General features: G+C 45.9%; 1 protein-coding gene across 5 annotated transcripts in view; it reads right to left on the bottom strand.

Moving 5' to 3' along the window:
• Nucleotides 1-12655, bottom strand: part of TUBGCP6 (tubulin gamma complex component 6) — a 56861-nt gene that overhangs the window by 28615 nt on the left and 15591 nt on the right. For all 5 annotated transcript variants that reach the window (XM_083182875.1, XM_083182872.1, XM_083182877.1 and 2 more), the window contains exons 4-7: nt 4539-4749; nt 2899-3072; nt 1833-1954; nt 214-289 (exon numbers count right to left, since the gene is read on the bottom strand). In XM_083182875.1, the coding sequence (XP_083039001.1) occupies nt 214-289; nt 1833-1954; nt 2899-3072; nt 4539-4749 (583 nt within the window). The remainder of the gene's footprint in view (nt 1-213; nt 290-1832; nt 1955-2898; nt 3073-4538; nt 4750-12655) is intronic.

Genomic DNA, 12655 nt, shown 5'->3' with positions numbered 1-12655 from the left:
ACACACATATACAATTGAACGGCCGTCCGACCCAGAACGGAAGAACAGCCCGACAATTGTATATATGTGTACCCAGCTTTAGTCTAATAAGTTCATTCTATAAATTCAATTTTTATTTGTTTAGTTCAGAGAGTAGTTATTTTAAAACAGAGGTAAAAAAATAAATAGGAAAATCCCTGCACCAGCATTTGGAATATATAAACTTGTACTCACTGTGGGAAAAGTAGTATTGCTCCCCCTACTGGCTCCTGTGGCCAATGTGCCAACACAGCAAAGTTCAGCCAAATACCTTAAGGAATAAAAAAATAACAAACATGCTATGTATTTATGTATTAAAATGAAGACTGGATAAATTAGGAAGAATCAATAAATATATGGATAGGGTACATGACCGCACATAGATAGTGGGAATAGACGACTGCTAAAATCCATGTTAATAGAGTGAATTGAATGTTATTGGCAAAGAGATGTTTATAGATAGGAGTAAATTCTCTTCTTCTGAGCTATTGAAGCCAAAAAAATCCAGAAAAATTTGTATTTTAAAATCACGCACTTCAAGAGTCCATTTTTGCTATATGCCATTAGTATGTTTTCTTTATCTCGAAAATGTAAAAAAAAAACTTTACAATGACAGGACAAGTGTTGGGGAGGAAGAAGAACCTCGGTCTGGACCAATACGATCTGCTCTTTCAATCATTACACTTCCAGAGGTAGTAGGGACATTAAGAATTGAATTATGTCTACACTCAGTAGATCAAAAAGGTTAGATCCCGCTATTGATTTACGGATACCGATGCATCTTAAGGTGGCAATACATCAGAAAGACCTGCTTACAATTATGATTGTGTCCAACTTTCCTTTCAACTCCCTGGCATTCCTTGGTGGGTTTTTGGACGCACAATGTACTCACAATCCATCATGCAAGCGTAGTACAATCCAGCTGCTGCATATGACTGGTCATCTCACAATCGATTGTATGCACCTGACCTGTCTGAAAACTACCACTCAAATTATGCCGGATGCATGAGCCGTCACACAACTGATTGCATGTGCTTAAAAGCACATGCAATCGGCTCCCAATCCCAACTGATGCAGCACGTCTGATCAGAGGACCAATCCTCCAACCCGCATGACCACGCATTGCACAATTGTGTGCATACAATCCCTTGAGATTGTATGATTGGGTGCTATTTCTTTCAGGTGTATGGGGGCCTTAAGATTACTCCGTATATCCCGGTTTTCCATATCTTCAATTCTTAAAGTGAGAAGGACTATTTGTTGGTAATGAGAATCATCTGAGTTTTGTAAATATACAATAGAATTTTCAGCTGTACAGACATGTTGTTTTACCTCCACTATGCTTTTAGTGTGTGTTTCTAAATGGGATAGTACCGTATTCAAAGAGGATTGAATTGTATCCAATTTTTTCTCAAGAGTTGGGTTTCCTCTGCAGAAAGGGAGGGTATAACATAGGGATGGGCAACAAGCGGCCCTCCAGATGTTGATGAACTACACATCCCAGCATGTCTTGCCTTAGTTCTGCTATTTGGCCATTCTGAAACTGATGCAAGGCATGCTGGGATAATGTAGTTAATCAGCAGTTGGAGGGACGCTTGTTGCCCACCCCTGGTATAACAGATGAGAAAGAGAGGTCCTGAGGAATTAAAGGAGGAGAAATAGCAGGTTGAGGGGCGCCATGTTAATAGGAAAAAAAACAACACGCAGTGAAGCCTCAAACGCTTTTCTGTTTGAAACAAATGTAGCATTTCTGTAGATTCCACTAATATGATGCAATGAAGTGAAAACTATATCCTAAAGGTATATCAATTTACCTTAACTGGCGTCCTAGTTTCCTGAAAAGGAAGCCGATAGTGAGGAGAGATAGTGTATTTGGAGTTGATAAAACACATGCCCGGTAATAGTGCAAGTATTTTCTAAGCCCGCTTTTAAATGCCTGCAAAATAAAAGAAACACAGTCAAACAGATCTGAAATACTTGCATGTTGCTGGATATGATGCACAAGCTTATATCCAAGATATGTAAACTCTCAGCCTTCTCATCTGGGTTCACACCAGAAAGATTTCTCCACCAACCAATTCTGGTAAGCATATACAGCAACCAACTGGCCGCTGTACAGTATATGCCATATATCACAACTGGCTGGGCATTTAAATTTGTCAACCCAGGTGTTGACATGGGCCAGCCGTTGGCGGGTTGCCTGTATACACATACAGAGTTAATGAAATATCTGCTACATATGTATCAGCAGCTGTGCAGCAGAGCTGATCAGATGTGTCTGCCATCGATCACAAACCTATCTTCTGTACACACATAAATGCACTATGAGATATCTTACATTGGCTGTATATGGCGATATATTGCACAGTGTGCACCCAGCATTAATGTATCAACAACAAGCTGGCAACAATGGATATTGCAATGGCGTGGATGGGCCTGGCTGCACAGGGTTTGTATAAAATAAATGAACACCACGCATACATCTGCTATCCTCAATCTGCTGCTTTACTATATAGATAGTGTAAGGCAGTGATGGCTAACCTTGACACTCCAGCTATTGTTGAACTACACATCCCAGCATGCCCTGCTACAGTGTTACTATTTGGCCATGCTAAAACTGATGCAGGGCATGCTGGGATGTGTAATTCAACAACAGCTGGAGTGTCAAGGTTAGCCATCACTGGTGTAAGGGATACTCAAGGCCTGAAAACAGAACATGACCTACAAATACTGATATAAATAGTTACATTCAGCTCAACTTCAAAAATCATACACTGTAACATACAGAAGAAAAGGGTCACCATCAGATGAGTATGTGTCTGTGGTTCAGCTTAAATTATCTTCCCCAAAAACATATTCCCATCTCGTGGCCGGAATTACCTGAAATACAAAGCCTTTGCTTTGCGAGGAGTCCAGAATAGCCTGCAGTGAGAAATTGCTCAGTCTGGTGTAGTAAGTACCGTATTCCCCCACTTGTGCCAACAAATTGCCTATGTTTTCAGGGGAGGTCCCTGAAACATATACGCCCTGCTTAACTAGAAAGGTCTGACTGGTCTGCAATAAAGAAGACAAAGGATTAGCAATTAATAAACACCTATTCTTGTTCCCCATAAATAGTATGCAACCAATACCAATTAAAATATATCAGGGACAGGCATCCCGAGGGATGTCCTTTCGCCTGCGGTATGTCTACTGGCTGCCTTAAAAGAGGACTCCTTAGACCTGGGGTAGCCAACCCTAGTCCTCGAGAGCTACCAACAGTGCATGTTTTGTAGGTCTCCTCACAGAATCACAAGTGAGCTAATTAGCTCCATCTGTGTATCTTTTAAAATGTGTCAGTGATTAATGAGTGCAGCTGTGCAGCAGCTAGGTTGTCTGAAAAATGTGAACTGTTGGTAGCTCTCGAGGGCTAGGGTTGGCTAGCACTGCCTTAGACTTTCCAACCAGATGCTATGTGATAAATCTGTGCACCCTAGCCAAGGTGTGCATTGCCAGAATGTGGCTTGCTAAGAACGTCCCTAATACACATTCTTGGCTTAGGCTGGTTAATGAAACTATTTCTCATGAGAAATTGACATACCTAGCCAGGAAAGCCAGGTTCAGGCAGTCTGGTCCAGGTGGCTTGACTCACAATATGCCAATAGTGAAACTGAGTCTTCGAGACCCAACTTTTCCCTGCGGCCCACTGCCGACCACCATTTCTATATATACCTATATGCATTTATGTACCTATACACTTGTTGCGAACTTTTATTGACTTCAATATGCATATCGTATGTCATACATTGCGCAATTTATGATTGTTCATGATCACAGTCAACATGCATAAATACTTTCTCTGTTGGCTTTATGTATAACATGATTCGACAATGAATACATTTGAGCATCTGTTTGATTTATCATAACTTTTTTATTTTTGTATGGTTTGTTTTTTCTGTATAATCTACAAAATTTACAATAAAAATTATTGCACTTAAAAAATATATATATATCTATCTATCAGGGAGGTCTCACGGTGAATGGTATGGTTATATTTTTGGGAGTTTTGCTGTCATGATAAAGTATAATGCTGGGCCCCTTGAATCCTATAATTAGCAGTAGAGAACTTAAGGGGCATACACACGGAGCAAATTTGTGCTATTTTCTAAGCAATCTGACTAGATTGCTTAGAAAGTAAGCACAGATCTGTGTGTATGCTCCAACAGATTAAATATCTCTTGCGAACTAAATCAGTGCGTCCACTCAAAATCTAGTCAGATTGCTTATCAAATGACTCCAAATCTCTCTGTGAGTACAGAATGAGAGATACTGATCGCAATCTCTCATTCTGACCCACTAGCCCAGACTTTTTTTGCTTAAGCAAAATTGCTTAGCACAAATCTCTGCGTGTGTATGTGCTCTTCATGGGAGATCTTGACACCAGCAAAATTGCTTAGCACAGATCTCTACATGTGCTTGCCCCTTTAATCATTCATGTTTCAGTTATTAAAAAAAACAAAAGTGACAAAATACTGGTATACCTGGTTAAAAGAGAATGTAGTGGATATAACCCCGATGAGCACATTGAGAACATCCTTCACCAGTTCAGATTCTTTAACCATCACATATGCTGGACACTGTACAATCGTATTACTGAGGAGTTGTAGATTTCCCTCATAAATTTTATACATCCTGTCAAATGCTTCTCGTCCCGCCTCGGTAAGGTATGGCTCTTCTCTCTTACCTGGGGGACTATATTAGAAAATTATTTATTTGCACAGCAGCCAATTTCACCCACTTTCTTTTACCATATAAAACACAGACTGAAATGTATGCACATATTTATGTGCAACCTTACCAAAGTTTACCTAATCACATTTTAAGCAACTGTCATTTTTTTAGCTGCACTCCCAAAAAAATATCTCATTTTCAAAATCTCTCTGGAGGGCAGTCCAATATGGCTGCCGATCACAGGCACAGTCCAAGATCACTCAGCCATGTAATGGCAGAGGTGACAGGAAGAGGGGGTGGATGTCATAGTACACATAGCTCAGGAAGGTGTTCCGAAGCCTCGCTACTCACTAAACCAAGAGCTAGGAGACCAGGCTAAAGAAATATATTACCAATTGTGAATATCAAGATTTTTATAGCCTCCCACAATGATTTAACATTTTTAAAGAGCACATAGTAATGATACACCAACCCCCAGGCAACAATCACATTTCACGACTTCCCAAAATACAAACAACATTCACCAGACTTTTCTTTTGCAAGAATTTAATTATGTGCTAAAAATAAGGTTTAGAACAATATGTACACTATTACAGTCATGGCATGACATTTGCAACATTTAAAATTTAAATAATGATCTGCAGCACAATAATGTAGCTTTATAGCTAGATGGTTTCCAGAATCCGTTCATAAAAACAGACAAGGCCATTGACACATACCTCTATCTTTCCTTAGCCATGGGTATGGAAGCACCAGGCTTCATCTGGCAAAACTCGCTCACTCCAACACCCCCTTCCTCTCCCCAAAACACTACCAATTGTTCTGTTTCCAATTCGGTACTTATGTATTAGTCGGGCGCCCACTAAACAAATAGCTTAGTTGGCAATTCTGCGTAAGAAAATCGCATTGCATCGCATGCATTTTTTGCATGCAATGCGATTTTCCTATGTCATTTATTCACTGCTCTCTGGCCTTGGGCGGTGCAATGAGATTGCATCGCATGCAATTGCATCACACCTCCCGCGAAATCGCATGTGATTTTATAGGGTGCCATTTAATGTAGTATACACTTGTATGACATACAATGGGATTTAGGCACCCCCCCACAGCGTGGCGAGAGGCGGCGGAACGCGTCCTCCGACCTTTTCATACCCCCACTATCCACGTCGGCACGGAGTTGAATTTATATAGTGTGGCGAGCGCAGTGAGCCACTGAGCCCAAAGCGCAGCGAGCCCCGCAAGGGGATGCGAATTACTTTACATGTATTCCGCGTCCCTCGCTGCGTTTGCCACACTATATATAATCAACTCCACGCTGACGTGGATAGTGGGGGTATGAAAAGGTCGGGAGGACACGTTCCACTGCACTCGCCATGCTTCGGGGTGGCGTGGATAGTGGGGGGGGGCTAAATCCCATTGGATGTCATACAAGTGTATAGTACATTAAATGGCATCGCACCCTATAAAATCACATGCGATTGCCTGCGATTTTGCGGGAGGTGCGATGCGATCGCATGCGATGCGATCTAATCGCACCGCCCAAGAGAGCAGTGAATAAATCACATAGGAAAATCGCATTGCATGCAAAAAAAACCACGCATGCGATGTGTGCCGTACTTATGCTAATTGGGCGCCTCGCTAATACATAAGTACCTCCAATTTTCCAATATCTTCTACCCTGTATTTACCTTGAACTTAAACCCAATGGTTGTTTAAGAGCTCACACTGTGTTATATATAAGTAGGAGTACCCTGATGATGTTGTACTCTGAGGCTTGGGCCAAGGAGCAGGATAGGCCAACAGTGCAGACTCAATTACTAAGAGAGCCCCAATTGTATGAGTAATTGAGTTAATGGTAAACTAATTTTGACTAGGTTTTGGGCCTAGCAGTGTTGTAAAACCACAGCTACATTAGACTGCAACTTTATGAACATAGGGCCTCATTTATTGGAAATCGGCCAAAACAAAAAAAATCGCTCTAGTGTGTGGGCACCTTTAGACTTGGGTGGGGTATGTTGAAACTAAAATCTAAATTGCAGTGTAAAAATAAGGCAGCCAGTATTTACCATGCACAGAAACAAAATAACTCACCCTAATCTAAAGGTGCCCACACACTAGAACGTTTTTTTTTGCCGATTTCCGATAAAATCGGCCAATATCGGTCCGATGTGCGCTCCCGTGGATCTTTTGCTAAATCTTCTAATCTTACGTGCTGCATGAAAGATCAGAAGATTTAACAGAAGATCCATAGGAACGCACACGGTATCTTAAGAAAAATCTTTGGTAAAGCTGTGCGCTTGCCTGACATCTTTTGTCCAGGACGGACAAAAGATTTCAAGGCTAATTCATGTGCACATTTTAAAATCACATATCTTTCTAGTGTGTAGGCACCTTTACTCTCTGCACATATAACATCTGCCCCACCTGCAGTGCAGCATGGTTTTACCCATTTTGAGAAAAAAATTGTTCTGCCATTGGGTCTGAATCATAGTGATGAAAGACTGTGCCATTCTCACATACACCACAATAAACATGGATAGTATCAGTATGGATCCTAAATTTGTACAGTCCACACACAGGAGTGCAAAGCAAAGTTCTCAGCAAACGTCTGCAATATGAAGTCATAATACCAGCTGTAGACCTCATGCAAAGCAGTTTTTTGTTTGGGGTAGACCGACATCAGAACAGACAACCGTAAGTAACTATAGTGGATGACCACACTTTTAAAGATAAAGATTATTACACTTGTAAATTAAACACTACTTTGCTTGGCTTTCATAGATTTAACAGGAATCACAAAAAGAAAGGTAAATGCCCCATACAAACAGAGCAAGCCTGTACATAAGAAATAGCAGACGGACCACAAATAATTGCTTCTTGCGCTATATGATTGACAGGAAATTGAACTGCAACAATACCATTCGCTTATACTAAAGCAGTCTGTTCCAGGTGAGCTTGGTAAGCGTGGGATTGTACCCACTGCCATGCCTCTAGTCCAGGAAAAGAGGATTTTGGTACTTACCGGTAAATCCATTTCTCTGAGATCAGCAGGGACCACTGGAATCACTTCGGGTATTAGAGCTGGGAATGCTGGGAGCTAGGCACTTCTTAATATTAATTAGGGGATACTGGCTCCTCCCCTCTAAGACCCACAATCCCCCAGTGAGGAAATTGGCCCACCAGAGGAAAGGGTTACAGAAAAACATAAAAAACCATAACCATACATACCGCACGCAGGTATCGGACCGGGCTGCAACAGCAACCACAAAAGGCAGAATCCAGCAGCCGGGCGGGTGTCCAGTGGTCCCTGCTGATCTCAGAGAAATGGATTTACCGGTAAGTACCAAAATCCTCTTTTCTCTGACATGCAGCAGGGACCACTGGAATCACTTCGGGGAGGTTCCAAAGACCAAGCCCCGGGAGGGAGAGTGCTGAGGATTCTGCAGAACCAGACGACCGAAAGTCGAAGCCGAAGCAGCAAAGGTATGGAACTGGTAAAATTTTACAAACGTGTTCTGAGACGACCAAGTGGCCGCTCTGCACAGCTGAGAGAGCTCTCAGCGGCCCACGACGTACTCACCGATCTGGTAGAGTGCGCCGTCAAGGAGGCAGGGGGCACCTGTCCCGCCTGAAGATAAGCACTGCGGATCGTCCACTTGATCCATCGTGCAATTGTCTGTTTAGACGCAGGCCACCCCCTGCGGAAAGCGTCATAGAGCACAAATAAGGAATCCGATTTGCGTATAGACCTGGTTCTATTGACGTAAATCCGAAGAGCCCTGACCACGTCCAAAGAGGATTGTTCCAGAGAATCTCCCTGGAAAGCCGGCACCACAATAGGCTGGTTAATGTGGTATGAGGATACCACCTTCGGAAGGAACCCGGCCCGGGTACGCAGTTCTGCTCTGTCCTCGTGGAAAATTAAATACGGAGGCTTACAGGACAGAGCACTCAGCTCCGAAACCCGGCGAGCTGAGGCCAGGGCTAGCAAAAGCACTGTCTTCCAGCACAAGAACTTCAGTTCCACCCTGTCCAGTGGCTCAAAGGTCTCAGACCTCAAGAAGGCCAGTACCAAATCCAGATCCCAAGGAGCTGTGGGGGGTACGAAGGGAGGCTGGACCTGAAGAACCCCCTGAAAGAATGTTTGCACCTCAGGCATGAGGGCCAATCTTTTCTGAAAGAGGACGGACAGGGCTGAGACCTGGACCTTAAGCGAACCCAGTCTCAGACCACCGTCCAACCCTCTCTGTAAGAACAACAGAAGGCGGGACAACCTGAAGACCCGGAATGGCCAGCCCTTAGACTCGCACCAGCCCGCATATGAGCGCCATATTCTGTGATAATGCGCTGCTGAGGCGGGCTTTCGGGCCCTTAACATCGTAGGAATTACAGCTCTTGGAATTCCCTTCTCCCGCAAGACCTCGGTCTCAACAGCCACGCCGTCAAATGCAGCTGTGGCAGATTCTGATGAAAAAAGGGTCCTTGTAGAAGAAGATCCGGTCTGAGGGGCAACCGAACTGGCTCGTCTGCCAGTAACTTCTGGATGTCTGAGAACCACGTTCTGCGAGGCCACCAGGGCGCTATGAGAATAGCCTGCACTGGTTCCCTCTTGAGTCTCTTCAGTACCTGGCCCAGAAGTGGAAGTGGAGGGAACAGATAGACAAATCTGAACTCCCACGGCGTTGACAGAGCGTCTGCCGCTATGGCCTGAGGGTACGTGCCACGTATGCTGGTAGCTGATGGTTCTTCCGAGACGCCATCAGGTCCACCTCGGGAACTCCCCATCTGTCGGTGAGCTCTCGAAACACCTCGGGGTTGAGAGACCACTCGCCTGGGTGTAGGTCCTCCCTGCTGAGGAAATCGGCCTCTAGATTTTCCCGACCTGGAAGGAATACCGCCAGCAGAATTACTCCTGACCGTTCCGCCCACTGAAGGATCTTCCTTACCTCCTTCATGGCCATGCTGCTTCTCGTGCCGCCCTGCCTGTTCACATAGGCGACTGCCGTGGCATTGTCCGATCTTATTTTTACGTGTTGACCCTGAAGGAATTCCTGAGCCTCCAGCAGAGCATTGTATATGGCTCTGATCTCCAAGACATTGATGGACAAGTGACTTTCCTGCAGGTCCCACCTGCCCTGGAGACAGAGGTGAAGCACTACGGCACCCCAGCCGCGGAGGCTTGCGTCCGTCGTCAACACAATCCAGTCCTGGACTGCAAACCGACGACCCTCTATCAAGTTCCTTCTGTGTCGCCACCACAGTAGTGAATGTCTCGCCTCGGCCGACAAGTGGATCCTTCTGTGAAGATTCAGGTGCGAGCCCGCACCCTTCCTGAGAAGATCCCACTGAAACGGTCTTGAGTGGAAACGTCCCCACGTCAGAGCTGGGAAAGCTGCCAAAGACCTAGAAACAAGATCCTCCTGGATGGGACTAGAGAGGATTTCTTGAAATTCATTATCCACCCCAGGCTGGTGAGCGTCTGAGTAGTTAACCTCGCCTGACTCTCCAGTAACTCCCTCGTTGGGGCCTTGATTAGGAGATCGTCCAAGTAGGGGATTATGGTCACCCCCTGACATCTGAGGTATGCGATGGCCACTGATAGAGTTTTGGTGAATACTCTGGGCGCTGACGATAATCCGAAGGGCAGAGCCCTGAACTGAAAATGATCCCGACCGATGGCAAAACGGAGAAAGGCCTGGTGAGAAATCCAAATCGGGATGTGTAGGTAAGCATCTTTGATATCCAAGGATATCATGTACTCCCCTGGCTCCAACGAGGCAATCACTGAGTGGATTGATTCCATCTTGAATGGTTGATAAGAGACTAACAGATTCAAAGGCTTCATGTTGAGAATGGGCCTGACTGACCCATACGGCTTGGGGACTACAAAGAGGGTCGAGTAGTACCCTGTGTTCCTCTGAGCTGCTGGGACCGGCATGATGACCTGAGCCTCCAGCAAAATCCGAATGGCCTCTAGCAGGCTCGCTCTCTTTTCCTGAGCTGTTGGTAGAGCCGTTGTGAAGAACCGTACCGGAGGAGTGGAATCGAACTGCATTCGGTACCCCTCTGAAACTACCCTGCGAACCCAAGGATCCTCCGACAGGGAGAACCATTGGGTTCTGAAGGCCAACAGACGGGCACCTACCGGTAAAATATTGACGGAAGCTGGTAAACCGTCATGCCACCGGCTTCTGCTGGGGCTTAGGGTCCTGGACTCTTGGAGCAGCCTGGGGACGGGCTCTGGCCCTGGAACCTCTGGACGACTGGAAGCCTCTTCCTCTGCCCCGAAAGGGGCGCTGGGTCCGAAAGGACTGAAAGGACGGACCTGCGAACTGTCGCCTAGGAGGGGGAGGAGCTGCAGACGGTAGGAAGGCCGACTTTCCCCCCGTCGCCTGTGAGATCCATTTGTCTAATTCAGGCCCGAAGAGGATGTCCCCAGAAAAGGGAAGTCCCTCCACAGCCCTCTTAGATTCCGCATCCGCCTGCCAAGAGCGAAGCCAGAGAGCTCGCCGCGCAGAAATGGCGCTAGCTGAGATTCTAGAAGAAATTAAGGATACATCCTTAGCAGCCTCTCCTAAGAACATAGCCGACTCCTTAATGTGTTCGGCTAGGCGGCGTAGCTCCTCCATAGGTATACCGGCTTCCAACCCCTCAATGATTAACTCCGCCCATTTGACATTTGCCCTATTTACCCAGGCCGAAACTATAGCCGGTCTGAGTTGAGTCCCTGCTGCTACATAAATGGCCTTGAGGGTAGCCTCCATCTTTCTATCTGAAGGATCCTTCAAGGCCGAAGCCCCAGGGACTGGCAGTGTCGTCTTCTTGGATAGCCGGGAAACTGAGGTGTCCACAGGCGGTGGAGTTTCCCACTTGCTTAGAGCGGCTGGCTCAAAGGGATACAGAGAAGGAAACCGTCTGGGAATCTGGAACCGTTTGTCCGGGTTCTTCCATGCTGCCACAAGCTGATCCTGATTTGGACAGGGAAAGACCACTGACGTTTTCTGAACCCCGCCAAACAGATCAAACTCCTGCGGCTCTGGTCTAGGATCCTCCGATAAACAAAGCACCTCCTTTACCGCCATAATAAGAGCCTCTATACCTAAAGGTGTCGGCTCTCCCTCAGGAATGGCATCCTGAACCTCTTCCCATTCACCATCCTCCATTTCATGAAATGGATCCTGTTCCTCATCTAAATCATCCTCCACAATAAGAGCCTGATAAGGTCGCTTATTGGTGGATGTAGAGGGCCTCTCTGGTCTGCTCATGGAGCTAGCTAACCCCTCCACAGACCTTGCTAGGGCTGTAGCCCACGAAGGCTCAGCTCTGCGAGCCAGCGCCAACTCAGAAGTGAGCTTGGACATAGTACCTACCAAGGTTGAGGCCCACTGGGGCGCCTGAGACCCCGCCAGTGATGCAGATTCAGCACCTGAACATGACTGACAAACAGTGGCATTTCCCTCAGCTGTGTATTGAGAAAACTTTGCTGTACAAACAGTGCAAGCAAAAACCTTCTGAAAAGCTTTGGACTTGCCCGTCATGATCCCTGCTCGCCCAGCCCAATAACAGTGCGCGATACAGGCTTACACACACACACTGAGTACAGATACACCTCTCACAAACCAAAAACCTCAGGGTTCTGTGAGACCTGGAGGAGAATGAGCCCTGTTAACACCAAGACCAATACAGCGCAAAACACTGTCAGTAATAAACTTTTTTCAGAGCCTTCTAAGCTGCAGTCACCTGTGAACAGGAAAGAGTCAGCCTTACTGTGTATCTGCGTAATGGCCGCGCCATGCCCGCCTCCGTTGAATAGCGAGTCCCCTCTCCCTCTTACCTAGCCAGCCTGTACAGACCTGACAGCGTCCAGAGCCACCCGCTTGCTAGCGCTCCTCCGTGTAATGCCTCCGGCACTTAGTTCTGCCGAGTG

Source organism: Crinia signifera, chromosome 4, assembly GCF_055691185.1.
Source record: "Crinia signifera chromosome 4, ASM5569118v1, whole genome shotgun sequence".
Classification (NCBI taxonomy): domain Eukaryota; kingdom Metazoa; phylum Chordata; class Amphibia; order Anura; family Myobatrachidae; genus Crinia; species Crinia signifera.
The sequence above is the reverse complement of the archived record's forward strand: the minus strand, read 5'-3'. Positions and strand labels throughout refer to the sequence as shown.